The 22428-nt window shown below is 45.8% G+C and overlaps 1 protein-coding gene across 1 annotated transcript in view; it reads right to left on the bottom strand.

Moving 5' to 3' along the window:
• Window positions 1–20499, bottom strand: part of jag1b (jagged canonical Notch ligand 1b) — a 28412-nt gene extending 7913 nt beyond the window's left edge. The window contains exons 1-18 of the mRNA XM_073481609.1: window positions 20172–20499; window positions 19659–19964; window positions 13086–13137; window positions 10449–10706; window positions 9873–9933; window positions 7531–7661; window positions 7314–7433; window positions 5358–5471; window positions 5159–5272; window positions 4950–5063; window positions 4477–4523; window positions 3818–3991; window positions 3242–3392; window positions 2003–2167; window positions 1647–1760; window positions 1393–1506; window positions 1104–1217; window positions 570–686 (exon numbers count right to left, since the gene is read on the bottom strand). Coding sequence (XP_073337710.1) covers window positions 570–686; window positions 1104–1217; window positions 1393–1506; window positions 1647–1760; window positions 2003–2167; window positions 3242–3392; window positions 3818–3991; window positions 4477–4523; window positions 4950–5063; window positions 5159–5272; window positions 5358–5471; window positions 7314–7433; window positions 7531–7661; window positions 9873–9933; window positions 10449–10706; window positions 13086–13137; window positions 19659–19964; window positions 20172–20228 — 2323 coding nt within the window. The 5' untranslated portion in view covers window positions 20229–20499. The remainder of the gene's footprint in view (window positions 1–569; window positions 687–1103; window positions 1218–1392; window positions 1507–1646; window positions 1761–2002; window positions 2168–3241; window positions 3393–3817; window positions 3992–4476; window positions 4524–4949; window positions 5064–5158; window positions 5273–5357; window positions 5472–7313; window positions 7434–7530; window positions 7662–9872; window positions 9934–10448; window positions 10707–13085; window positions 13138–19658; window positions 19965–20171) is intronic.
• Between the last annotated feature and the right edge of the window lie 1929 nt (window positions 20500–22428).

Below are 22428 nucleotides of genomic sequence, written 5' to 3'. Positions count from 1 at the left end.
GCTGATTGCTCTGCCTTATTAACACCACAGAGCAAACAATAGAGTCGGCTCTCACCCTAAAAAAAATATTTCCAGCTCCCCCCACCACCACCGACAACACCTCCACACCCAGATTCCCACCCCGGCTGCTTCTCCCTCCCTTACAAAAGTCGGGGAATTTATGTTTTTGGAGTACATGCGTACAGGGGAGGCCAGGGAAATGGAGAACAAGCCGACATGTCACTGTTTGGACAGGAATGCAACAACTAGAGGGGAGAGAGGGGTGTGTGTTGGACAAGGCGGAGGGTGGAGGGGGGGGTGGAACATCTGTCTCCACTTTCCTGAGCCCCTTTCTCCCTCCTCCTTCTTGTTCTCCTCTCATGGCCGGCAGCAGCCAGGGAGAGAGGAAAGAGATTTAAAAAAAAAAAAAAAAAAAAAGGTAGAGATCAAGAGGGGATGGGAGAGTCTGATTTAATCAGATGCAGGACTTCACCTCTGCACTTGGTAGCAGGAGGTTTATCATCATTTTATAGCAATAACTGTCCACTTTTATCCCAGCTATCTGGCATTCCTTTTTAAGAAGCACTTACTCTGGGTGCATGTGGGACCTTCCCAGCCTTCTTTGCAGACGCAGGTGAATGACTCCCCGGTCACCACACAGGTACCTCCATTCTCACATGGGTTCGGAAGACAACTTGAGTTTTTGGCTGAGAATGAGAAAAGAAAAGAAGAGTTTTTGCAAAGGAAGGATTATCAGTGGAATCAGCGCTCGTAAACCTTAAACAGTCACAGGAGACTGCCGTTGGTTTGGCTTTTTTCAGTGGGTTTCCTTTTTTTCTCTGAGGGAATCTGCATTCCACGACTTTGAAGTGTATTGTCAGTGCAATCAGGGATTTTAAGCGGATATCTGTCAGCACTCCCATAAGAGCGAGAAATGGGCAAGGAGGCAGATGAGGAGGGGGGGGAGCGTTGACAGAGTGAAGGGATAAAAACTGTTTGTGGACCTCGCAGATCTGACAGCTCTGATGAAAATCTGAGACAAGACGGAGCTCTCCCACAGACAAATCATCTGCGTGTGTAAATATGAAACATTAAATCAAACCGCCTGTGACTGTGTGACTCACCTATGTTACATGTTGTACCCTCCCACCCTGGGGAACACTTGCATTGGAACGTGTCGCCCTCGTCGTGGCAGGTGCCACCGTTGTTGCATGTGGCTTCATCGCACTGACTTTCGCCTGTGGGGAGAATTAAAAATCTTTAGGTTGCTTGAGCTGTACACTCACATGATTTTGAATAAATGCATGCATGCTGTATAGAAGATTCTGTAATTACATACAGCCATAAGCACATACCATGAACCTGCACAGGCAGACTACACGGGTGTGGAAACAACAAAAATAGGGCTCTTACGGGAGTGGCACGTCTTTCCCTTCCAGCCATTCTTGCACTCGCAAAAGAAATCAGTCACCAGGTCTCGACATGTCCCTCCATTATGACAGGGGCTGGTGCTGCAGTCATCGATGTCTAGTGGAGACATCGAGAAAGGAGAGTGATTTACGAGCATCACAATCGTCAAACGCTTATATGTTGACGCATTATTGAACAGACAACATGAACAAGGTGTGGATTTGTTTTGAGGTCATGGGATATGAAGCTCTACTCACTGATCTCGCAGTGGTCACCCTCCCAACCGTCGCGGCAGATGCACTGGTACACGCTGACTTTGTCGATGCAGGTGCCTCCATTGCTGCATGGGTTACTCTCACAGTCATTGATGTCTGAAATATAAAAAAAAAACAAAACATGAGCTGAGAGACTGAGAAAGAACAACTTTGAGGAAGTTTTTCCTTGCAGAGTCCAATCTGATATATCACCTATTATTGATAATTACTTATTTATCAGTTTTATGTTTTATTATGTATTCGTGAATGTATGTATTTTTCATTTTTCATTGTCATTTCGTTGTATAATGATAAATAAATTGAATCTTGTATTCTGTGTTGTGCCTGTGGACTCTTACTCTCGTGACAGTAGGTGCCTCTGAAGCCCTCCTGACACTCGCAGCTGAACTGACCCCCGGCCTGGCTGCGACACTGGCCGTGGGGTCCGCACACGTTTGATGAAATGTAGCGCTCTCCACCTGGTGTGCTGTTGGATGCCACGGCGACAGTGCAGCTGTCAATCACTGCAAAGAGTAGAGACAGTTAATGGGTGAAACTAGTGATGACGCCCATTTAAAAACTTGTTATAATCATTAAAATGCAGTTTGTGTCTTCCAGATAATAGGGAACTTAGGTTACTGCTTTATAGTCAGACTTGTCTATTCACAAAAGTGTGATGGAGCAAACAAGTGACAGGGAGCAAGAGAGATGATGAGATTAAGGACGTGATCTACAAGTCAACAGGCCCTTACAGATCATAATCCCAGCAAGTCGGTTCAAAATTCCCATACACTGAGAGAAACTGTATCATATAAAAAAAACTGACTGATAGAAGCAACAGCAATAAGCTGTTATGCTTTCATAAGCAATTCAGAGTGATCTTTTTCACTCTGCTCTGAAATCCCTTCCTTTCCCCCTGTCTGATCAGGTTAGGAGAGCTGGCTGAATTTGCTCCCCCGTAATCACTTAATTCTTGCCAAGAGCAGAGAGAATCTCACCGTCTGGTATCTGACTCCGTGGTTGGTCCACTCACTCAATTACACACACACACACACACACACACACACACACACACACACACACACACACACACACACACACACACACACACACACACACACACACACACACACACACACACACACACACACACACACACACACACACACACACACACACACACACACACACACAGAAAAATGTGCACATTCATTGAGGGGGAAAGAGAAGAGGTAGCCCACCAAGTCATTACCAAGAACACACACAGTGCTATCAGCCTTTTGCCAGATTTTCAAGGAACTCAGAGGAGGGGGAGAATCATTGGAAAAGCTTTGCTGAGGAGGTGGAGGGGGGCATTCATCAAGGGAGCTCCACTCAGAAAAAACTGCTCACCTTGGCCAAGAAACTTCAATGCATGAAACTTAAATATAGGTATTGCCCTCATGGGAATACTGTGGGCAAAGTGTTTCAGGCAAATGGTGAAGACCTGGCCTTATTCAGCGTTTTACTATAGCACGCTACACAGATCACCTTACAGAAATATTCTGGAAAAAGACAAAGAGTGAAAAGCTTGTGGTTACTGCAGGCAGGAGACATACCTTTACACGTGGTGGTGCGACAGTGGTCTTTGAGGTGAGAGCAGTTCTTGCCCTCGTAGTCTTCGGGGCAATCGCAGTAGTAGTCTGTGGCCCGGTTGAAGCAGGGGGCTCCGTTCTGACACGGGTTGGGGGAGCAGTAATCGATATCCAGCTAGGGCAGAAAGGTATTGAATAGAGAGCGGTGAACCTGATAGCTGACATAGTTTCTGCTACACTAAACAGAGCAAAACCCACAGCATCCTCCCTACAGGCTGTGCCAGGAAACAACACACGCACAGCACTTGGAGGAAGGGGGAAAAACAAGGCAGAGACATAGGAGCCGTCCTCTGAGTCTGGGCTTCAGCACTGAGGAATGTATCCCGCTGTAGCCAGGAGCAGCTTCAACAAAGCACTCCCTTTTAAAAAGGAGGACTGTGGAACAACAGCCATTTAAGAGGGTGGGGCAGGAAAACTTTACAACGAAACCAAAGATACAGCAATGCTGGCAGAGAGGGGGCTGTGGGGAGGGCAAGGGCTGATGCTAAATGATAGCAGTGAGGATGCATGTCTGAGATAGTGGTGGGAGCCGTGTCTCACCTGGCACAGATTTCCTGAAAAGCCAGTCAGACACAGGCACTGGAAGCTGTTCACTTCGTCCTGACAGCGCCCGCCGTTCAGGCACGGCGAGCTCGCGCATTCGTCGATGTCCCTCTCGCAATGCTCGCCAGCGAAGCCAGGGGGGCACACACAATGATAGCCGTTTACCAAGTCCTGGGAGAGAAGAACCAGGGTTAACCTCATGCAGCCACAAATTTGATTAACTGCTTTAACAGGGTGGGGTCCAAACAATAACTGTCAAACCAGAGCGCAGAATGAGGAGCGAGGCTGAGATGGGGGGGAAGGGCTGCGACAAGTTTGGAGGAACATTATCACAGCTCCGCAATTATTTCAACACATTTTCCTGGCATGGGCCCAACACAATAATGTTTATGGTAATTCAATCTAGTGTGGTCAAGAAACTTGCGTGTCCCTCCCTCAGAAACCCCTCTGAACCCACTCCCCTCAGATTTGATTTCAGAGAGGAATTCCACAACAATTCCACTGTCGGTTTAGAGAGAACAATTTACAGCAGCTATTTATACAACCGCTGTAAATGTCTCGGGCTTCGAGAAAAAAGACAATAAAACAAACAAACAAGCTGGCAAACAGAGCAGCGATACCAGATAAAGCTGGATGGTTCTTGACCCAACACGTACCTTGCAAGTTCCCCCATTCTGGCACTGGTCCTTGCAATCGTTTATATCTGGGAGGGAAAACAAATCAGAGGATTAATTCTGAACAGCTTGACTAAATAGTCTGTCTTTGAAAACAAGTCTGTGCTTTATGTTTCCCATGCTAGGGGCCTTTAAAAACATTGCCGGAGCTACAGAGCGCTCTGCAAGAGTTGGATAGCGCGGCTGCGGAATCAGTGCAACACAGAGTATTGAGCAATCCTGTCTGCTGCCAAGTGAAACTAGTCCTGGGATTGTTTTGAGCCACCTCTAATCACCGCAGCCTTGGCCACACACAGGGCTAATAATGATACAGCAGATTCATTTACACTGCAGGAAAAAGGCTGCGCTTGTGCAACTGTTTGCTTCAAGCCTTCATATTACAGCTACAATGAACAGAGGGGAAGAAATAAAAGAGGCTGGAGCTGGACAGCTGCAGTTGACAGCCTTCAACTCACTGATGTCGCAGTTCTGCCCCATCCAACCAGGGATGCACTCGCAGAAGTATCCACCAATCAGGTTGCGGCATGAGTTGGCATTGACACAAGGCTTGCTATCGCATTCGTTGGCATCTAGAGAAGGAGAGAGAGAGAGGGTTTGTGGCATTTGCATGTGCAGCTGACAGGCGTGAAGTGGTGGAAAGAAGAAAAGGGGCCGGGCGTCTCACCTATCAGACACGTCTTCCCCGTCCACTGTGAAGGACAGTGACACTTGTAGCCGTTCACCAGATCCTGGCAAGTTCCTCCGTGATTGCAGGGGTTTGGAGAGCAGTCGTCAATGTCTAAGTATAAGAAGTCAACTCTGGTTAGTCAACGTGATTTTTTTCTACGAGACATTTAATGGGTGCAGGTTGACTGCAATCTTACTGATGGTGCAGGAGGGGCCGCTCCAGCCTGGTGCACACTGACATTCGTAACCTTGGCTGGTTTCTGAACAGCTCCCTCCATTGGAGCATGGATTGGACAGACAGGCATGTTCCGCTAGAATGAGAAAGAATCATTTGTGAAAACAGGTCTCTCACACACACACACACACACACACACACACACACACACACACACACACACACACACACACACACACACACACACACACACACACACACACTTTTTGGTTGATAACCTGATACTAAGATTGATGTTTTTCTGTTATTGTAGCTGCCATGAGTATATTTCACTGTGACATCCCAATGCCCGATGACTCACAAGGAAACAAATCGGATGCAAAAATGCATTTCAGCTCCTGACTCTCATCCTTGGAAAACCTCACTCCTCTGTTAGCAGAGGGGGTTGACTCCTTCCCTCACCCATCACCTCCCCCCTCCTCTTCCCCTGCCCCAAAAGCCCGCTCAAAATCCCCCCCATCTCACTCTCATTACCCGCCCGGCAGACCACACCACCAGGAAATCATCTTTCATGCTAAGTTGACCTGACCAACGCACCGTGACTTCCCTCTGACTCCCCCCCCATTCTTCTTCTGAGAGGCGGCACAAGATGAGAGACTGGCGGGAGGGCAAGCGGGAGGGGGGGGCGGTGCTGCCCTGGAGTTTCTCCTTTATGGACGAGTTAAGGATGAGTGAGTCCTAAATGAATCAAAAATGAATGATTCACTCAGGGAATAACTTGGCGGTTGGAGGTGATCAGTGGACGGCTCTTGGTATGCCCCAGGGAGGAGGGACGGGGGAGAGGATGCGGTGCTGCACCCTTGGGCCTCTCTGTGTTACAATAGCCTGACGTATCCTCCGGTCTGAGGACCTCCTGTTACGAAGGGCACAGTTTCCTGACATCTCTGCAGTTAAGCTGTCAGCACCCCGCGAGGCTCAGATTTAATGAGGAAAAAACCATCATCTCCATGGTAAGTGTTCGTAGCAGCTGAACCTTAGCTCCACACCCATCTGTCTCAAGTGCCTGAGAGGAGCGAAGGGATGACCGGCCGCTGAAGATCAAACTGGTGGATTACCTGACTTGGGGGCCACTCACGCTGGAGTGGAAACAGATTATTGCCGAGTTACCACCTCCTCTGATTACAAACTCGAGGCACCTTTGACCTTTTGTCTATAAGCTCAGCGAGCTCAGACCTCTCCCACTTATTACCCCTGCAAGCATTAGTGTAACATCCCATGAGATCATCTTTTATTTCCATTTTAGGTTCCAGATGTAAATAGTCTTTTTATTAAATAAAGGAAGTTCTGGGGATGTTGAAGCAGCTTTGCTCGATTTTTTAGCAACATAACTAGACCCACAGTTCAAGGCTTTAAAGGGGCAGTCCCCTGATTTCGTATTGCACTTCCATAAAGTTTGGTGACTTGCAAGACAAAGAATGAAACAAAGAATGGTCAAACTCAAAGCAGAAGAGGACAAGATATTCTGACTCTAAAAAAAAATAAAATAATAATAACTGGCTCCTACATGTCCCATACTGTTTCTTCATATCTGGTGACATTGTCAGAGTTATTTTCTTAGATTTAGGCTCCCTACTAGGCCTCTCATGATAATTACGGTATTGACTTATTGTACATATCTACTGTCATTTTTGCTAACCTTGATATTGCGCGTGTGTTTACATGCATTTTTGTTTATGTGAGACCTACACTAACATGACACCAGAATAAAAGGCAGGGTTTATGTTTTGTTTCGGTTCTGTGGTTTTATTTATTTAAGATATTTTAATTTCTTTTCACATTCCAATGTCGGAAAGACAAACTACTGTTTTCACAGGCTGAGAGGTATTCATGACGAGTAACCTGGACTTTACTCTTTAAATGAGTTATGTACCCTTTAAAGCTTGCTAGCAATAACAGAAGAGTTCTGACTGCCACTCACCTCTCTCACAGTTGGCACCAGAGTAGCCTTCAGCGCACGTACACTGGTACTTGTCAGGTCCTGTGTTGATGCATGTCCCTCCGTTCAGGCATGGCTGGTGAGTGCCACAGTAGTTCAGATCTGGGAAAAGGAGTGTTTCGCACAGCGTTAGTTTGTTTTCACACAACACAGGCCGCCCCTACAGCGACCGAAACTGAAATCGGAGACGGGAATTAACCTTTATCGCAAAGGTGGCCGCCCCAGTTGGTGTCGCACAGGCACTGCCACGGCTCTACACAGGTGCCATGTACACAGCCAGGGTGAGGGATGCACTTGTCACAGTACTGGCCCTGCCAGCCATACAGACACCTGCAAGACACACACAGCCATGCCATCAGCCTCAGAGGTGGGACATACAACAGATATCAGCCAAAATACACACACAAACACACACCACAGCGACACATGCAAAACATTGAGGCAAATTCACAAAAACACAGTGAGGTCAGATAATCCCTGTGGTATCTGAAAATGCTAATATCTTAATCTTCTGTTTATTCCAAATTTCTTCACAAGTAGTACAGCGATAATCTGAACTTAATGAACTACACGTTAGCATATGCAGCATGTAACTGCACAAATGAAACAAACAAAGAGGCAGTATTCTTGCCCTCACAATTGGGCTGAGTCTTTAAAGACCACAAATGAATCTTAAGTAGCAGGGTGTTTATGCAACAGCGTTTAAACAATACTTGGGGACAGGGAAACAGAGGAGCATTTAGCATTTTACCAAACAGAAAAAAAACAAAACACTAAATTACAGTTCCATTGGGACCTTTAGCACAGCTAACATTAGCATGCGGCCAGACGCTCCCTTTAACAAAACCGTGCCTGTGGCTTGGCAGTAGCGACATCCCAGCAGAGTTCAGCCCTCATCTCGGCTGTTACACTGCTGCTCATCCTGGTTCCCATGAGTCAGGAGTCAGGCTCGTGCCCTGAGGCTGAGGAGGGGAAAGCAGCTTGCTGACCACTGAAATGTCCAGGTCCATAATTACACTGATAACGCTACCCCTTTTTCTTCCTGGGCTCCATAATTAAGACAGCAATCCAGCCTGACTGATAAGTCTGCTCTTTAAAAAGGTGGTGATACAGTTGCTGCTGTGGAGCCGAGCGACAGGAAACATAGTGTCCCTCTGGGGGGAGCGCCGCGCTGATTAGCCCCGAGAAACGGACGGACTATAAAAATAAACGCGGTGGTTAAGTAAACCTCAGTCTGTGATTAAAGAGGCTATTCTTAAAAGTGTGCTAATCCTCTCCTGTGAAGCAGGGAAGGATTCCTCAGCAGGATCCCAGATCATTTACAGTTATTACACAGCCAAATTACTGGGGAATGTGAACTTACATTGTGTAGCACTGCTGATGCACATAAAGATTTCAACCCTAGAGATTAAAACAGACCTCTTTTGAGAATCTGTATGGTTGTGGCTGTGCAGTTAATGCTTTTCAAGCCAATTGTGTACAGGTGCACTGTTATTACTCTACTGGCAACAATGAAAGCCGAGGGCGTCTTTAGAACCTCCACTGCTAAAAGAAAATCCCACGGAGCTTCATTAGCTGTGACTCGGCTGACTTAATGTTGGTGACAAAGAGCCTGCAACCAATGTTGCTATGTACTGCTGTTGATTCACACTACAGCAGCCCAATGATGGGAAACTACTCGCTGACTACAGCAGTAGCAGAGCTTGCTTGGAGGGTTTGTTGGCAGAGCGCATATAAAACAAGTTAAACCCAGAGCTTTAAATATAGCCACACCTGTACAGACTAAAGCAATTGAACCTCCTGTTCTGCCAGTGGCCACACAAGCACTTACAAGAAACCTGATGATGTCAAAAGCTTGGGAAAAACAACAAAGCTGCGGCACAAAATGAACAAACCTGATCGTCCCTGTGCTTGATTTGCGGCCAAATCAGACAACTAAGAAAGCAACCAGCGCCTGAGCTGTGGGAAGAGTCGGGCAGTGCAGGGCCTCCTCCAGGATGAGGAGGAGATACAAGTGTTACTGCACACAATGCCCCAGCTCTGATATCCATCTGCGCTTGGCTTTTCCTCTGGCTGTGTGCATAAACAGCATTAGGAAGCCATTAGCTACACAAACAATACCCTTTAAGGCTCATCCGAATGTTACACATGATTAGACTGATAACGCTTGCCTCATTAGAGGGAAACACATAGGCTACATTTCCAACATGGAGTCTTTGGCGGTGGGGCCTCTCCTGTTTCTCAGACTGGCAGCTCTGGTCTAAAGCTCCATAAGAGATTTTACAGCTCAGCCTGCGTCTCTGCTAAAGCCCGGGTACTGAGTCTCTTGGCCAGAACAACAGGCACGTACAGGGAAAGATCCATGCCATGACAGAACCGGTGCTTGGACTCAATCCCTACATATCTGACTGATCCGCACCACATGCTTCTGGCACCAGCCTCCGTAAGAAGTAGAGGCAATTCAACAAACCATGTTTGACATTTTACGTGTAAAAGTGCAGTAAAACCATCAATAACACACTAATAAATCACAGAACTTACTTGCATCCTCCTGGCTCCTTACATGATCCATGTTCAGTGCTGCAGCCTTGTCTACATATAGCTAGAAGAGGAAGAGGAAGAGGAAGAATCACTGCCTGGTAACTGATTCAAACTTAGCTCCATTTTTTAGCACGTTTTAATTATAGCCGTAAACTATCTAATTACTACCCTGTATGACATTTCAGTCTGCAAGAATAAACACTGCCGTCGACAAACAATCAAGTTTGCCCTGCTGTACAACACAGTAAAATATTTAATAGGAAATTGACGGCTGCCCAGTCTGATTTCCTGAAGGGTAAGAGTTAATTCCTGGTCATACAGGCAATGAAAAGCTTTATTTGAGAGGAAAAGGAAGGGGCAAATTGCTCTGAACGTGCAGAAACAATGTCTTCCATTCAGTGTGAACCACGCAACAGACAGCGTATCAGCATGAATCACAGATTACAGTCTGGCTGCTAGCTTTAGAGGACTCATTCATAGTCATAAATACTAATCCGACTGTCTCGGACTGCTGTCTTGATCAGTATTTCCATTTAGAAGTGATGTCACACATTGCTACATGTCTGCAGGGCTCACCTGTGTTGCAGTCAGGTCCGGACCAGCCTTCCAGACATGTCTTGTTTCCATTGTAGTCACACGTGTAATGCCCAAAGAACTCATCTCTGGGCCGACAGAACTTGTTGCAGCCGAAGCCGTAGTAGTGCTCGTCGCAGCTGACCCGGATCTGGTACTCGAACTGAGCCACCGGGCCGTTGTGTGTCAGCTTCTGCCAATGTGGGCTGGGGTTGATCATGCCGGAATGAGAGGCTTTCTCAATCAACTTCCCATCTGCGCCTGTAATGTCATCACAGACCGCAAAATTCTTGTAAAAAATGTAATTCAGTGTTCATCAAATGCATAAGCCAGGGAGAGATAAGTGGAATGCAGCATCCTACATTACGCACTTTGGGGTTGCAATGTTCTTCGTGATCATACAGTGGGAACCCAAAAATGCCCCAAAAATTTAGACACAAATTGCAGAAGATCTCTCAGATAGCAGATTATATGTAATTAAGGCAACTATGTGTGCTGGAGAGGAAGAAAAGTACAAGGAGGAAATGCAGAAAAAAGGAAAAGGCTGCCTGTAATGAGCACTCTTAACTGCTTTTTTTCTCACGCTCCCTCTTCCAACTCTCCCTGCTTGGTTTCTGATTCTCAGGTTTACAGCTTGAGGATATTACTGGTCTCAGATGCTGCCCTCTGCATCTGCTCAGGCGAGGACAGAACCCGCAGCCGCCATAAATTACAGCGCGAGGAGGACACCGATGCCACAGTCACTGCTGGGAAGCCTGCCAGTGTGCCATCAGCACTTTTCTCCAAGCTCTCATATACATTCTTGTACTAACAGCAGTCAAAAAAAGGCCTCAAGTAAACTTGTTTTCACACACTTACGAGTATCTATCTTTACTTCCGATGGTGGAGCCTATGTTGTGTGTGCCTTTAAAACACACAGACCTAGACCCAGAAACAGACTCATTTTTTGATGTCAAACATGAAGAGTTCATGGCTCTGTCAAACGGGCAAGAATTGACCTGAGAGCCGAGGCTGTGAGGACACAAAGCAAACACACTCAAAGTGAGCAAACATCTTCAGCCCCATCTGCAGACGCTATACTGAACACATACGTTAACACCACACATACACTCGCACACAAAGTACTCGCTACTTGATATCCAAATCTTCCACCTGGGAGAGAATGAAAAATATGTCACAGCTATTATTTACTGCGCTCACATGAGCAGAGGTGGTTGACCGCTAGGTGAATCGCTCCTCTGTGTAGTATGATGCAATGCAATGCTGTGGGGGGGGCGGGGGGGATGGGGTGGCCCACTGTCATTTATTTACTGTGCTGTGGTGTGTATAGGGGGAGTCGGGGGGTGGGTGTACTGAAATCACAGTGCCTGGTAACATTTCGCAGTGGTCTGGAATCCAGAGCTCAGCCGTGTGGCATTTCTCTACCGACCGCTGGCCTGCAGTGTCAGGAGTAGCACGTCCTCGCTACCTGCTGCCTGGCTCGAAGATAAACATAAATCAAGCAAGCTTTATAAAGCTTGGAAAGCTCATGCTTCGGCACTAAAGTCATTTTGTACGGAGAAAATCAAAACTTTTCTCAAACGCTGATAGAAAATTTACATTTTTCTCACTATAAAATTAAAATCAAGCTTTTAATTTAGATTAGAAACCAGGTGGCATTTAATTTTCAGTCCGGACAGCCACAACATATGAAGCTATCAGAACTGTGAGCTAGCCTGGTGGCGCTCAGAGGGGCTTAACCAGCATTGACTGTGTACATTCAGGGGGCTTTTCACACCAATGCCCTAATAGCTCTCTGGGGAGCGGCAAATACAGCAGAAAAGACCGAAACCTTGTTGACCTCAAACAGACCTGCATTAAAAAGCAAGGCCCTCCTCCCCTCAGCTGGAATCGCCACGCTGTCGCCAATACGACCGCCAACCAGCAGGAATCCCAGCATAGTTAATGGCTGAAACCAAACCTGGCAACCAGAATTTAGATTCAGCACGTTACCGTTGTGATCTTCCCACTTTCATGGGAAGAACAGTGACCGTCTTCGAGGAGTACGCTAAAAACTCTTCCGCTGCACATGCTCAGTCTGCAGCCTACCTGTGCAAGACTAGCCTACAGGACACCGTAGCTCAGAGGCCTCTCCCCCCGCACTGTGACTGCAGGCTGGTCGCGGAGGCCGGATGAACTCTGTGTTTCACGCCTCAGTGACAGTGAGACAGTGTGACCCCAACCCTGGCTGGCAGCACCTGCCATCAGTCATCGGCCAAATGAAAACATTTTCATAGGGGTGCAGCCTGGCCCCCTCTGTACTCCTCCCCTCCTCTACCTCGCCACACTTCCTTCTCTCTGTCTGCACCCCCTCCCCCCCCGCTTCTTCCTTCTCTTCTTCTTCCGCCCCGCTTCCCTGTCCTGCTCTCCCGCCTTACAGGCACCTGTCAACACACTTTTCTTAGCGCAGACACGCACGCACACCCAGTGGACCATGTGGAAGAGGGCAGGGGGTTCAGGGAGAATAAACTTCCTTTTCTGACCTTCAGCACGACTCCTCCCAGACGTTGCCCTGAGGGAGGGAGGTGAGGGGAGGGGAGGGGGAGACAGAAAAGAGAGGGGAAGGCAAGATGGAGATGCCAGACAAGGACAAACACTCACCACTGGTTTCATTGTTGAAGTCCAAGGCTTCCACTATCAAAGTGTAGGACCTCTGAGGAAGACAAGACGGAAATAAAGGAAGCGTTAGCCAAGAGCAGCATCATCAAGCAGTAACTGAATCACAAAACAAAACTGTAAACTAAATTACATGAATTATTCTACTAAATTAATACTAAATTAACATGCTTCATAAAAATGTGCAGGAGACTCTAAAACTGTCAACTGCCTTTTGTTTGTTCGCTACCACGCAAACTAACTTGTACCAGGTTCCCCTTTCACAAAGTGTTGAAAATATTTTCTTTTCTAAATGTGTTGTTTTCCACACTTTCAGTCTGAAAAACTAAAAATCCTCTCTGGTTTCCCACAACCGTCACCGGCCTTGCCAATGAAGTTTCATCTCCCTCTCATTGAGTTAGTTCACAACGAGGCCGAGCACAAGAGGTGCTCACTGTTAGCTTACAACAATGGCCCTGTTGGTCTGATTAAGAGAGGATAAGCTTGCGGCGGTGCAGAGGTCTCTGCGTCACAACGATTAGGATGACGGACACATGGGCAGTGGTCTGGTCTAGCTGGACACCCACCCAGCAGGAGGGTGTCTGATGCACCAGAAAACAGCCAGATATAGCAGGGCTGCACAGGACAGACTCTTGAGTAAGGACTACAATAAAAGCACGGTACATCCTTCAATGCTTAAAATATGTCTTCACATCTCAGCCTCGCTCTCTTTCGAAACCGTTTTTCCACATGTTTATAAAATGTGGCGAGAGAAGTCAGTGGATGATTTCCAATGTTCTGAGGAGGCACAGCCACTTTTGTTTTGCAGGGTATGAGGGATGTTCAGTGTTATGCTAATTTATAAACCTCTGTTACTTTGTACTAGGAATTGTGAACAATCCAACTGAAGTGCTTAGTAAGTACATGCTTCTTAGGAAAAGTCAACATGGGCAGAAAAATCATGAGACACAAAAACAATATAAGTGTTTGTGACAGTGAGGCAGAGAGAGACTGAATGAGTGCTACACTCTGGAGGGCCTGTCTTGATTTCAGCACTCCCAAAAACGCTTTGTCCGATTCGGGGTCGGTAGCGCTCACACCGATATCGGCTTACACATTCACGCTGCCCTGTGCCACAGCCATGAGGGAGACGGACAATGTGTCTGCCAGCGTGCACGACAGACTCGGAGAGAAAGTATGCGATTGTGAGAAAAGTGTAATCCACTTACAGTGCTCGAGCATCCACTAGAAACACCTACTTGTTATATTCACACACATGCTCCCCCCTAGCAGCGCTGCTCGGAGGCATTTCAGAAATTCTGCATGGCCACTGTGGCCCTCTTTGCTTCGATGACTTCATGGTAAACAAACCTGCAGAAAAGGAAACCCCCCGTTCGCTTTCAACAGAAAGGAAAAGGGAATGAGTCACTCTCCTGAATCTTTTTACATGGCTTCACCTTGTTTTGTCAGGCATTCAGCTTTCCATCTTTCCAGGAGACATTTGTCTCATCCTGTGCCAATAGTTCACTGCAATCAGGACAGCTATTATCTGAAATGCAGGGCTCATCAGCAACACAGGCTTTACAGTACATTCTGACTCAAAATTGGCTGCAATCACTTGACACAGAACTTGAGTGAGTCAGTGGTAATGTGATACCTGGTCATCAACAACTACAGCTAGTTATTTTAACACTGAAGAACAAGACTCCTCTCCCTTTTCTTCCAGCATTAAGCAGTATCATAGCTTTGCTTTAATGTTCACCTTTTTCCAATTTTTCCAGAATATACAACTGTCTTCACTCCCAACTGCATGTCCACAGACACTATTGACATATTTGTGGGTTGCCACCCAAAACACATCCCACATATAGTATGACTCAATGTCATAAACGTGGTGAGCTCATTCTAATAACCATCATCAATTCACACGTATGATGAACAAGTAGGTTGAACTGCCTCTCCCGAAATTTTAATATTAATCATCATTGCAACAGTAAATTGACGTGGTTGTGAGTAATATGAGAAGCCGCAAATTGGGGAACTTAACTTTCTGGCATTAGAGTTTTTTTTTTTTTTTCCTACAGTAGGTTCACCCTTCAGTGACCTCTCAAACAATCGGAGCATTTTTAAGATTATCACTTAACAGGCGGTTACGAAAGGAGGAACAACAGATTACTGTGAATACACAACAAAACTTCACACTCTGTCCACAGTGGTTGATGGGAAAAAAATAATCATGAAATCACTTTGTAGCCTGTTGTTCAACAGGTTATTGGCTGATTCTTTATAGGCAGATAAACAAGAACATACAACACACCCATTTCTTGCACGATTTCGACTTGCCTCAACATGGAAGCTATTGCAGCACTGTGTTCAACTTCACTGCACACTGATCGCGATAAACCTTATTAAAGCTCACAGTATTGAAACTTTAAATTTCACAGTATTGAAACTTTAAATTTAAACGTAATGGGTAAGAACAGGTACAAATGTTTACTATTCACCTACTTGTCTGAAAGTCTCACTGAGTTCACAGCTAGTAAACCAGAGCTGCAGAGCTACAACAATGTCATACTGGCTTGATCTAACGAGTTGCCTAGCCATTATTGGGATTGTTTAGTTCCAGACCGAATAACTGCTTCCAGAAAGTGAGATACTGCCTGACTCCTCATTCACTAACACTCCATAACTCCCTGGCGGTTATCAGCTTGGAACCGTCTGCCACTGCCAGGTTCACTTTTCCCAGGCTCCCAGCTGACTCACAACTACGCTTTGAACTGCAGAGCGTGCGCACAACACACACATACACGCACACACAAACACACACAGACACACACGTCCAAGTGCAATAAGTGTGGCCATATGTCTTCTTATCTTTCCCGGCCAAGCAGACACTGTCCAACAGACAAGCAACATGAGCGATAAAGATCATTCCAACGACTTGCCAAAGAACACTACTGAATCCTCTCAGTAGGGGAATTTTCCTAAACACACACACGCACACACACATATACACACACACGGGCCTCTCATCCTGACCTTTTCTGAAAAATGGAGCTATCTGATGCACCATTAAAATGAAATCTAACAATATAAAAATACAAGCTTGTCCATGGAAAGCAGGCAAAAGGCAAAGGTCTAAATAAAAGCAAGGCCCAACAGATTAGGCTGGTTTAGGCCTACACTCAGCACAGGGGAAATGTCAACAGTCCAGTCAAAGGGATGTTGACCTTCTGTATCAGTTATCCTGAGTCAATCACTTCAATGGTATCAAACTGAGATCTAACCAATGATTGGGACTGCAAAAGTAACACACCCTGTTTTGCCATAAATCCCAACAACAGTCATGAAAAGACAACTCTCATTATCACCTTCAGCTGATGGACCTGGAAAGAAGGATTGGATTGTTTGCCAAGAGATTTTATTACAACAAGAGCTGGAGAAAGACTGTTGTACAATCGACAGCTTATTAAAAATACATAAGGTATGTCAGTTCAGGAATATGACGGAGCCTCACCCCGATGAAAGAATTTCACAGTTTGCCAGCTAAAAGAGGTGACACAGCAAGATTTTGGATCTCTCACAAGGCAAACAAGATTGAAACATGAACCCAGGACCAGGAACTAAAGTCACATCAAGCATTTAACCAAACAAGCAGCCAGTCGTTTGTCTTTTGCAAGGGTCACTAACCATTAAGGGAAACAAAAACAAGCCACAGGTGATACAAATCTATTGTACATTACGATATGTCGTGCTTCCATACGCTTTGAAACAAATCTGATAAGCTGCAAAACCATTATGCAACGTCTCACTGACACAACACTGCAAGCACGCTGAAAAGGTCCTCGTTAAAGTAGAGGAGAGGGTGAGGTAGAAGGAGAGAAAAAAAAGAGAAAGAACACATTTCTCTTCCTTCTTTCACTTGAGTAATTTGCACTTAACTGCCACATCAGAGCAGACTATATAAAACAAACATGTCATTACTCCCACAGCTGCCGGCAGCGTTTGCCCTCGAGGCCGAGCCTATTGTTCCGCGACTCACCTGATCCCGGTTCTCAGACAGCTTTGACTTGTCAACACATCAATCACAGCCAAGCCAACGTGTTCCTGTTCTGAGAGGAAAATTATGCTATTAAATATGGGCATAATTAAAGCAGAATTAGGCTACTGGATCAACGAGATTAATCGGGACAGAACCCTGTTGACAAGTGAGCAGATAAGTGCTTCTAAAAGCTCGATCTAACCTCTAAAGGACCGACCCAGACCAATTAACAAAAGGTCCTCTCTTTCCTTGTGTGTACCATGGGTAAATATGCTGAGGTGGCCACAGAGGCAAGGTCACAGTTTGCCGGAGAGCCAACTTCATCACTGCTGAGTCTACTACAACTGCTTCCTGTTGCTTGCCCTGCGCTGGCATTACAGCTGCGCTGCCTCTATTATGCTCTGTAATCCTCACTGTAGTCACTGAGGGCACACCATTGTCCCTGCTTGATACACTGTGAGGGCCCTCACTTTTCTGTGGGATAAAAGCACAACGCAGACATTGGCAAATCCATAAAAACAGCGATGCGTTAACGTTAAAGAAGCTCCAGCCGACGGCATTCAGCTGGATGCCTGGTTCTTGCCCTACCTGATCCGAGTACATGTGTGTAGCCTCATTAAGTGCAGCAGTTACTGTGGGTGGCAAGGTTAAAGCGATGAAATGCCTGGGGTCCAACCGAGCGTGACTTAAACAAAGCCCTTGGCCTGGACAAGAGGCCAACTTCATGCAGCTCACAAGAGAGGATGAAGGGGTGGGGGCTTCATGAACTCGGAGTACCCAACAACCCAATTGCACCACACTGCCATCTGTCCACAACAGCCAATCAACTGATGAAAAGGACAAAGAGTGATATCATACCTAACCTGACGATTGTTAATGTGCACTGAAGTAAAGCACTTGAAGTGAAGGACGAGAGAATCTAACGAGCTGCTCCTGTTCTTTCACACAAGCCTCCAAACTCCTGTTTTCTACAATAAAGTGGATTTTGAAATCATTTATCTACAGGTGAGATTTCTTACAATGGAAAAGCTTGTTTTACTGGCGAATAACCCCCTAGTTTTGGTATTCCCAAGAACACCCTCCATTAGGTTTGAGGAGTTTGAAGTCAGGAAATAAAAAGGAGTACAGCTCGCCCAGTTCTCAGACTTGAAAGGGCACCAGGTTCCATTTCAATGTCAACAAGTGCTGTTTTCAAGCAGGAATGATTTCAAACCAGTAAGATGAAACTAATCTGGCTCCGAGCGTTCATGCCAACTTAGTGCTGCCATGGCGTGAAAATAAACAGAAACCTTTGTCTTTTGAAAAAGGTGTGAGGCGCCAGTGTCTAAGTGGAGAGCAAATAAAAAATACAGACCATATCAAATTGCACGCTGCCCTGCTGAGAACATTGTTTTACTGGCTATCGGATCATAGGGAAAAACACAAATCAAAATGATCTGCTCTGGCCCACAGGTAACACACATAAAAATAAAAAGGAAGCCACACACGAGCTTCCAGTTCTTTCACTTATTCAGGCTGTTGGAGGCCATCGCTACGCACAATGCTCGAAATTACAACAAGAACTTCCATCAGGATTGAGGTAAAAATAGCCTTGATGTAATTGGACACACACATACCAGCGGACTGTGCCTTTCACCCATCAGGCACAGTGGAGGAGTTTGCGGGCCAAGCTGTGGGGCCAGTCAGTCTGTGTGCACAGTCCTGCTTTTTTCACTACATCGAAATGCGCTCCAGCATGGCAAATCATATCTCTCACAGGGCTACAACACTCCCACAGGCCTGTCAGCCCCATTTATTTACTCTGCGAAGAAGAGCTGACACTTGAGGAAACCAGAAAGTGGGTTTTTCGCTCTGAAGTTACTGTAACTGTGCAACATGAGCAGCTGCCAGGGGGGCAAGAGGAGGGGGAATCTGGGAGAAGGCAGCTCACCCAACTTTTCATCTCCACATTTTATGTGTCGAATAAAGCCAGACATGGGAAAAAATTACATGAGGAACAATTCAAGAATGCATCGTAAAATGTCGTTTCCAACCAGTTTGTAGTCTGTAAAAGCTTTAAAGAGGAATAGACTAAAATGGATTTTTCTCTTGGAAGCGTGATTTTTATTCTTGTCTACAGGTTTTTAACTGTGGGTCATAATTTACCCACCTTTTTTCAGATTTCCCAACTGATGTTTGCTGATCTTATGCAAAAGCAGTTTAAAACATAATTTAGACTGATCAGACAGGTCTGAGCCTGAAGGAGAAAAATACCTGCACCTGGTTAATTGGTGCAGATAATAAGGAGACCAGGGGGTCCTTCTTTAAGAGGATAATTCACAGGGAGACAGCTAACGAAAAAAAAAGAAACTCGTGCTTTGTTTGTTGTGCTTTCTATCCACTTTTTCAGGGGAGTGAGAACGACTGACTGACAGTAATTGCGCAGATTGCCCTGCAAACAGACATTTTCTCTTTTATTTGTTTGGAGAGGCGCGTCGGAAAACACACTTTTCTTTTGTTTTTTTTTGTTTTGTTTTGTTTTAAAGTCTCCAACTCACCGGCCAGGCAAAGCTGAAGGGCAAAACTATCCGGGATTTGTCATTCCTCACAGAGCTCTTGAAAGAAAAGGTATTCCCTCCGAGGACAGGCGTAGATCCCATTCCGAAGCTGCAGGGCCCTGCAGCAGAAACCCTCGACTGGTATTCCTTCAGGCAAACTTTAAAAAACGTATCGCACTCGTCCCGTGTGCATTTTCTATCCGCCGTGGTCCGTGTGCCATCACAACACATGCCGCTGAACAGCTCTCCGTTCACATTGTGCATCGATAAGATTTGCAACTCGAATTGTCCGGATCCCTCTGACACCTGTTGAGGGACAGCAGAGTGAGTGCAATGGGAAAACTTTGACCTCAAAAAAAGGTGAACACAATTTTGAGTAAGGTTACATGTTAAATGTTAGCATAGCCGCGCGCACTTAAGGCGACACCACACACACACACACATGCAACCAAAGTGCACACAAACAGCTGAACTGAGTGACCCCTGTTTTTCCCCCGAAGTCACCCTACATACCTTGGCGAGAAAGCAGAGCAAAAAGGCAGCAACGACTGAGCCCCGTCTCAGAATCATGCCTCCGGACTGCTGTTGCCTCTCGTTAAGTACTAGTCGTCTGGCCGACACACGGCACCAGAGCTCTCCTCTGGTTTAAACATGCACGAGTGGGAAACACCACTTTGATGAGCGGAGCACGACTTCCACATTCATAGAAGACCTCTTCCTAGTAGAGTCCCTCAGCCTCTCCGAGCTCTTCTCCGTCCTGGTTTTGTTTTTCTTCCCCCACTTTGTTGTGTTAGTTAGAAGAGGAAAAGTTTTCTCACAGTGGCCATGCGGCAGCCGAGCCCACTGCTGACTGACTGACTGACTGACTGACTGCTGGCCCGAGCTGGAGCTGGCTGCACAAGTTCAACAGAGAGGGAGTGTCTGCACGGCCTCCATATTCATGAGCAGGGCACAGTGAGCCCGCCCCCTCTCTCTCACATTATGAGGATAATCATACACTCAAGACTCCTTGGCAGTGATGATGTGGTGGAAAATAAGCAGTGGGAACCGTCTCTGAACCTGCAGGCATATTGATAATCATAAGTCACGATCACAACCACAAACCTAAACATAAAGGATCAATTTATACCTCCTCATATCTCATTACATCCTGCGTTAGCGGCATACTGCACTCACCACAGATTATACTATTATTTTACCTCATTCAGATTTATGTCAGCCTGAAAGGTGGGTTTTACTCTCCTCTACATTTGTGCCATTAGGCAGCACACTAAATCATCTGGCTCGCAAAATGAGCATCGAGGCCGGTAGCTGTTAAATGTACGGTATGTCAGGCGTCTTTCCCTCATATAATGCAGAGCCTTGGATGAAGAGCATTGAATTCCACAGTAGAAAAATACCTCATATTTGCACTTTTTTTTGCCATTCAGAAATACTTTAAAGGTGCACTATATAGTTTTGGGGAGGACATTTTATTCAGACCCTGCCACCTGTCTATCTTGAGAACAGCTTGTTTATTCAGTTATTGAAAAGAATGAATATTATTACCTCATTAATACTGTTAATATTAAAATTCTGAGTTTGAATTACTTCTCCAAATCTACACAGTGACCCTTTAATTTTTTGGCATTTAAATCAAGTCTTGAATGTAAATGCTACACAACACTATCAGGAGTGCACACAACAGTGCCCCAGAGTGGCAGACCTGCAGGTTTTATGCCTGCCTGAGGAATGTCACATATTTTAAATGACTGTTTCAAACAATCAACCTGTAGTTTATGGCTAAACATAATGCCAGTATGCACATTAGCCTGAATGAGACCAGGTTTGAACAGCGTAAACACACAAAAACACACTGACAGACAGCTGAAAGATATGATTTCCACACTATCCCTTTGGTGTCGAAGGGCAAATGAGGCCTGGCGTACCTCTGCAAGAAGGTAATCTGTGAACTGGATCAGTGACTACACACACACACACACACACACATATAGCCACACACACACAAACATTCATATAAGAGGATGGGAACCCCCTCTGCCCCTGTGGTTAGTGATTTGTGTGGGCCAATTACACAGGTCAGTCAATGGGTCACAATCAAGGAACCGCAGTTGGAAACTGCGGCATTGCATAGAGAGAGACTGTATCAATCAGTAACTATGCATTGTTTCACCATCACACTTTATAGCCCTTTATGAGGGTGTCACACGTCTCTGCTGTATGTGTTTGTACCTGATAAGGACACAGCTCTGGTATTTTCTTGGTATTTTTGTGAGAATCCATACAGGCAACCAAGGTCTAGTTCATTGTTTTCACTGAAGCAGCGAATCAAAACAGCTTTATCTTATCTTTAGTATAGATGCAAAGATGTGCACGGTAGCTCCTGCAAATATCCTCGAGCATTTGTATTGAAATACCTTGTTTGTTTGTTTGTGGTAGTAGTAGTAGGTGCACTTGCATTCAAAGAAGCGATTTTCTAAGTGTTATTTCCACCATCTTAAATCACTGCTGTCAATATTCAGATGTCACATTTCCTGTGGTTGAACTTCAAGATGAAAGGTATGGCTTCCTGCCCGCCCGCCGCTGAATTGATAGACATCTCAGGTTGCATGCCTCACTGAAATGCTCTCTCAGGATAATTAGGGTTAATTGGAGACGTTTTTAACCTGAGGGAGATTTTCTTTTTTTGCCTTGATGGCAAAAGAGCCTAAATTGAGTCTAGAGATTGTGGATGGTTTGAGGAGGCGTCCCTTCTGCTGTGCCCCCATGA

Source organism: Pagrus major, chromosome 15 (genome assembly GCF_040436345.1).
Source record: "Pagrus major chromosome 15, Pma_NU_1.0".
Classification (NCBI taxonomy): Eukaryota; Metazoa; Chordata; class Actinopteri; order Spariformes; family Sparidae; genus Pagrus; species Pagrus major.
The sequence above is the reverse complement of the archived record's forward strand: the minus strand, read 5'-3'. Positions and strand labels throughout refer to the sequence as shown.